The sequence below is a fragment of the Chenopodium quinoa genome, unplaced genomic scaffold, assembly GCF_001683475.1.
Source record: "Chenopodium quinoa cultivar QQ74 unplaced genomic scaffold, ASM168347v1, whole genome shotgun sequence".
NCBI lineage: Eukaryota > Viridiplantae > Streptophyta > Magnoliopsida > Caryophyllales > Amaranthaceae > Chenopodium > Chenopodium quinoa.
The window spans coordinates 833,631-840,094 of record NW_018743943.1 but is presented as its reverse complement, the minus strand read 5'-3'; the positions used below and the strand labels follow the sequence as shown (position 1 = coordinate 840,094).

At 37.3% G+C, this 6,464-nt stretch overlaps 1 protein-coding gene across 1 annotated transcript; it reads right to left on the bottom strand.

Annotated features, from left to right (window-relative positions):
- Positions 1–1,735: 1,735 nt before the first annotated feature.
- On the bottom strand, positions 1,736–5,957 carry LOC110688913. The gene is made up of 11 exons (XM_021865665.1): positions 5,238–5,957; positions 4,873–5,142; positions 4,325–4,813; positions 3,861–4,160; positions 3,637–3,753; positions 3,106–3,546; positions 2,670–2,745; positions 2,476–2,547; positions 2,181–2,347; positions 1,865–2,089; positions 1,736–1,759 (listed from the first exon to the last, which is right to left on the bottom strand). Exons 1-11 carry the CDS (start codon positions 5,955–5,957, stop codon positions 1,736–1,738), a joined length of 2,901 nt encoding a protein of 966 aa, XP_021721357.1.
- Positions 5,958–6,464: the final 507 nt, after the last annotated feature.

The following is a 6,464-nucleotide window of genomic DNA, read 5'->3' as shown; positions in this document are numbered from 1 at the left end:
ACTTTCATTTGATTCAAAAAACTTTGTTTGAATGTGTTTGACTTTCATTTGATTCAAAAAGCTTTGTTTGAATGTGTTTGACTGTATTTCGATCTAAAATGATTTGTTTGAATGTGTTTGACTTTCATTTGACTCAAAAAGCTTTGTTTGAATGTGTTTACCTTTATTTCGATCTACAAAGATTTGTTTGAATGTGTTTGATTTTCATTTGTTTCATAAGGCTTTGTTTGAATGTGTTGGACTTTATTTCGATTTAAAAAGATTTATTTGAATGTGTTTGACTTTGATTTGATTCAAAAAGCTTTGTTTTAATGTGTTTAATTTTATTTCAATCTACAATGATTTGTTTGAATGTGTTTGACTTTCATTTTATTCAAAAATCTATGTGTGAATTTGTTTGACTTTATTTTGATTGAAAAAGCTTTGTTTGAATGTGTTTGACTTTATTTTGATTCAAAAAGCTTTATTTGAATGTGTTCGACTTTCATTTGATTCAAAAAGGTTTGTTTGAATGTTTTTGACTTTCTTTTAATTAAAAAAAAACTTTGTTTGAATGTGTTTTACTTTTTTTCGATTCAAAAAGACGTGATAGAAGGTGTTTGACGTTTTTTTTGATGCATAAAGCTTTGTTTGAATGTGTTTGACTGTTTTTCGATCCAAAAAGATTTGTTGAATGTGTTTCACTTTCATTTGATTCAAAAAGCTTTGTTTGAATGTGTTTGAATTTCATTTTATTCAAAAAGCTTTGTTTGAATGTGTTTGATATTCATTTAATTCAAAAATATTTATTTGAATGTGTTTGACTTTCATTTGATTCAAAAAGCTATGTTTGAATGTGTTTGACTTTCATATGAATTAAAAATATTTGTTTGATTGTGTTTGACTTTCATTTGATTCAAAAAGCTTTGTTTGAATGTGTTTGACTTTATTTTGATTCAAAAAGCTTTGTTTCAATGTGTTTGACTTTCTTTTGATTCAAAAAGCTTTGTTTGAATGTGTTTGACTTTCTTTTTGATTCAAAAAACTTTGTTTGAATGTGTTTTACCTTTTTTCAATTCAAAAAGAATTGTTAGAATGTGTTTGAATTTCTTTTGATTCATAAAGCTTTGGTTGAATGTGTTTGACTTTCATTTGATTCAAAAAGCTTTGTTTGAATTTGTTTGACTTTATTTCGATTCAAAAAGATTTTTTTGAATGTTTTTGACTTTCATTTAATTCAAAAAGCTTTGTTAGAATGTGTTTTACTTTCATTTGATTCAAAAAACTATGTTTGAATGTGTTTGACTTTCATTTGATTTAAAAAGATTTGTTTGAATGTGTTTAACTTTCATTTGATTCAAAAAACTTTGTTTGAATGTGTTTGACTTTTATTTGATTTAAAAAGATTTGTTTGAATGTGTTTGACTTTCATTTGATTCAAAAAACTTTGTTTAAATGTGTTTGACTTTCTTTTGATTCATTAAGCTTTTTATTAATGTGTTTGACTGTATTTCGATCCAAAAAGTTTTTTTTTTTGAAAATAAGATTTTATTACCAAAGAGAGAAAGTTACAACTTACAAGAGCTAAGTTATAACTACCACCAGAACACCACAAGACCTGTAAAACAGGCCAAACCCTAAAAACCAGTTCTAGATCCTATCCTAGCCATCTTCTAGGAAGGGTTCTAGGAAGGGCCTAGAACAAACTGGACTCAGATTTCCAGCCACCTTCTAGGAAGGGTTCTGGAAACCAGGATCAGACAACAACACTAGCAGCAAACTACAAGGCAAACAACCCAAAAACACCAAAACAACAAAAGCCTAAACAAACAAAGGTTTTCTAATAGAGACAAGGCATCTACAATCAAATCTGCAAGCATGTAACCTCTTCCACACCCAAAACAGCAGTACCTAGCAAACACCAGACCAGCTGCCATCCAGAGCCAGCAAACAGCAACAAGAACAGAACTAGCAGAAGAGCAGAGCTAGCTGCCACCCTAGCCAAAACACCAGACCAGCAGCAGCAAATAAACTGCACCACCTGCCAAAACAGCAGCAACCTAAACCAAAACAGCAGCTCTAGCAGAACCAGAACAGCAACCGCAAACAACTGCAACAGCAACAAAAGCAACACTGCACTAAGCAGCAGCATCACATCAGTTCAGCAGCAGTCAGCAGGAAACAGAACAGCAACAGCAGACCAGCTGCTGACTATCACAACAGCTTAACAGAAGCAACAACAGTTGAGGAGCAGCAGCACAGGACAGCAACAACAACTGAACAGCAGCAGCACAACAGTGCACCAACAGCAGCAAAGCAGCAAGGCAGCAAAGCAGCAGGGCAACAACAGCAGAAAAGCAGCAGCAGCCTGCAGCACATCACCAGAACAGCAGAGCAGCAGGGCAACAAAATCAGATCAGTAGCAGTCGGAATTAGGGCAAGTAGCAGAGAAGCAGCAGCCAGCCCCTTTATATTTTTTAGCTTCAAAGAGCAAACCAGCAGCAACAACAAAGCACTCAATAACCTTAAAGAGCATCAAAAGGAAAACCAGCAAGAACAAAACCAAAACTAAAAATCAGCACTCAGAAACTAGGAATTAGAAATATCAAGAACCAGCAACAACACCAGAAAACCAGAGAAGCAGAAGTAGCCCTAAACAATAAAAAATTTTCTTCCCGCCGGGATTCTACAGACTGAATGAAAGACAATATCCCTAACAAAGACATCAACAGATTTGCAGCACCCAGTAAACAAGACTGCATTCCTCTGAATCCATATACCATAAACTGTTTCAGTAAAGGCTACATGGATCACTTTGTTTTTCAATCTGGAACTTCTGCAGATTTTCTTCATCCAATCAATCTCATCACTAAACTACTGAACAAGCTTGGAAACATGCAAAATACCCAACACCTTGTTCCAAACCTGTCTAGAGTATTCACAATCAAAGAATAGATGTTGAACACTTTCATTGCTATTCAAACACAAGAAGCACCTTGGATCACAAGAAATGTTCCATTGGAGCAACCTATCCTTAGTGACAAGCCTATTCCGCAAAGCTAGTCACAAGATAAAAACACTTTTTGGAGTTGCCAAGTTATGACAAATGACTCTCTTCCAAGGAACCTTAGGGACTTGAGGTCTAATAGCAGCATAAAGCTTCTTGATTTTCACTTTGTTGCCCTGCATGAAACCATCCCATCCCCCTTGATCATTCACAACATCTCTACAGCTCAGAATCTTCTTCAAGAACCAAGAGCATTTAGCAGGGGTAGGGGTGGTCCAACAATCTCTATGCTTGAAGTAATAGACATGGACCCACTTAACCCAAAGATTATCAGCCTTGTGAGCAATATCCCAAAGTAACTTAGTGACAGCTGCTTTATTCCATTCAGGAAGAGACAGCAAGTTCCAGCCACCACAAACTTTAGGGAGACAGACATTATTCCAAGCCACCAAAGATTTTTTAGCAGGGGCAGAGGAACCAGTCCAAAGAAAGCATCTGAATCTAGCCTCGACCTCTTTCAAAATTTTCTTTGGTAAGATGAAAATTTGAGCCCAATATGTCTGAATACCAAACAACACACTCTTCACCAACTAAAGCCTCCCAGCATAAGACAAGTGTTTAGCCATCCACCCTTGGATTCTAGCAGTCACCTTCTCCACCAAAGGCCTACACTGAGCAATAGTAAGCTTCTTAGAAGAGAAAGGGACCCCAAGATACCTAAAAGGGATAGTACCTTGAGAAACACCAAGAAGCTCCCTCAGCTCTGTCTGAACATCAATAGGAACTCCTCCAAAATAGACTTCACTTTTATCAAGATTAGCAGAAAGTCAGAGGCACCCGAGAATTTTAAGAAGGCTTGGAAGAGGAGCTTAACATAAACACTATCAGCTCTAGAGAACATCATAAGATCATCAGCAAACATCATGTGAGTTAGGTTTAACTTTTCACATCTAGGATGAAAGTTGAAATTAGGAGTTAACCTAATCTCATCAAGGCATCTGGAGAGGTATTCCATATCAATAGCAAAAAGAAAGGGAGACATAGGGCCACCTTTCCTTAGGCCTTTCTTAGCTTCAAAGGGAGGAGCAGGAAAACCATTAATAAGAATAGAATAGGAGACAGAAGTAAGAGAAGTCCAGATCCAGCTAACAAATTTCTGAGGGAAACCAAGCTCCTACATAACAGTGATCAAGAATCCCCACTCAACTGAATCATACGCTTTCTTCAAATCCACCTTAACCATGCACCTAGGAGAGATAAATTGTGATCATAGCCTTTGATCAATTCAGTTGCAAGAAGAATATTGTCACCAATGTGCTTGCTTGGAATGAACCCTACCTGAGCATCATGAATCACCTCACCAATGATAGCAGAAAGTCTAGCAGTTATGATTTTAGAAATGAGCTTATAAACCACAGTACAACAAGCTATAGGTCTAAAATCCTTAACATGAGAAGCATTAGGGATTTTAGGAACCAGAGTGATAGTTATACAATTCCATTGCTTAGGCAAGGTCCCTTTAGTGAAAAATTCAATAACACTAACATAAATATCATCTTTCACAATATGCCAAACTCTCTTAAAGAAAAGGGAGTTAAAGCCATCAATACCAGGAGCTTTAGTGTTATCAATTCCCTTAAGGGCAGCATCAATTTCATCATGAGAAATAGACCTAATGAGATAGCTCTGAGCAGCAAAGCTAAGCTGCTTACCCCTCCTCATAGTGACAAGGTCAACAATAGGGAGCCAAGGAGCCTGAGTCCCTAAAAGAGACTTATAGAAGGAGATAATTTCATGAGAAATAGCATCCGGATCCTTGAGCAACACCTGATTAGAATAAAAAAAATGGAGTCAATTCTATTCCTTGCTTTTCTACTCTTCATCACAGAGAAGAAATAATGAGAATTTCCATTTCCAAGCTTAATCCAATTGATCCTTGATTTTTGTTTGAAGATGCTTTCCTGAATATCATTCCAGTGTTTGACAACCTTAATAGCATCAGATTCTTTAGCATAAAGATCCAAATCATCAGGATTCTGAGCCATTAAGTTCTGAATTCCAGAAAGCTCAATATTAGCTTGTTCAATCTTTTCCTCGATGTGTCCAAACTGCTTGCTATTAAGAGACTTAATACTAGACTTCACAGAATTAAGCTTCTACCAAACAGAACAACTAGAACCCCAAGCCTGAGAAACAGTATCAAGAAAATCAGGGTGATCAGCAATACAGTTGAGAAACCTGAATGGCCTACCTCTCCCAACAGGGGCAGAACATACATCCAACAGAACTGGACTATGATCAGATAAAGAGGGGGGAGATAGACAGTCCCAACATGCCCATGAGAGGCCAGCCAAGCTTGGTTACCAAAGACTCTATCAATCCTAGAAAGAGTTCTAGGACCAGTGTGAGCCTTATTTGACCAAGAGTAGAAGGCTCCTTTTCTCTTAATCTCAGTGAGGTCCAAATCATCAACCAGACTCTGAAAATCTCTAGTCTCATAATCAGTAACATCAGTACCATGAAGCCTATATGAAGTATGAAGGACAGAGTTATAGTCACCAGCACAAAGCCAAGGAGAATGATGAATAGAGATGCTTCTAAGACCTTCCCACAAAGGAAGCCTATCATGAATGGAGTGAAGCCCATAAACAACAGTAAGATGAATTTGAGTAGAAAGGTCCTTAGAAGAAACACTACAATGAATGAACTGTTCATGAACCTTCAAGACATTAACAGTTACTATATCTGCAATCCAACCAAGCCAAATCCTCCCTTTGGGAGAATGGTCATAATTACACAACCAAAGCCAAGAAGAGCCAAAATTCCTCTGATAAGTGAGAACATTTTTCAATTTGATTTTTGTTTCAAGTAAACTAACAACATCAACTGAATGAGAATGAAGCAACCTCTTTACAGAGGCAACTTTGCCAGGGTCATTCAGGCCCCTGACATTCCAAATAGAGTAAATCATGACACCAAAGGGGGATTAACCTCACCCCCGCTTGGATTTATAGTGAAACCACCTGCACCATCCATTTCATTTACAAATAAAGCAACAAAAGCATTAGAGGCGGAAGCAGGTTGATGAACTCTAGTTTGTTGGATTTTTGTCTTCCTTCCAACTATTCTCCACCCCTCATTTGAATTTTGAGAGGTATGAACCTATGGAGTAATGATAGATTTTCCATGAACAGAAGCACCAACATCAACAACAGTAGCAGGAGCAGGAGCAGGGGCTTGGCTAGGAACCTCGACCTGCTTTTTCTTAGGAGGAACAGGAGTCGGCTGCTTAGGAACCTGCTTAGACATAACATGCTTAACAGAGAAATCATGACCAACCTTGTTGCACTTAGAACAAAAAGGTGGGGCCCACTCATACACTACTTTGAGCTCCAATAGTTCCTTTGAAGGACTCTCAACCCATACAGAATTAGGCATAGGCTTTGTAACATCAATTTCAATTAGAACCCTAGCAAAA

Bases quoted from the DNA above. Each gene is read 5' to 3' on its own strand.
- LOC110688913 (XM_021865665.1), bottom strand. From the start codon at position 5,957: ATGATTTACTCTATTTGGAATGTCAGGGGCCTGAATGACCCTGGCAAA. The intron at 4,814-4,872 runs GTGATGAAGAGT...TATTCTAATCAG, and splicing joins ATTCTCATTATTTCTTCTCT to GTGTTGCTCAAGGATCCGGA. The intron at 1,760-1,864 runs GTTACATGCTTG...TTTGCCTTGTAG, and splicing joins CTGTTTTGGGTGTGGAAGAG to TTTGCTGCTAGTGTTGTTGT.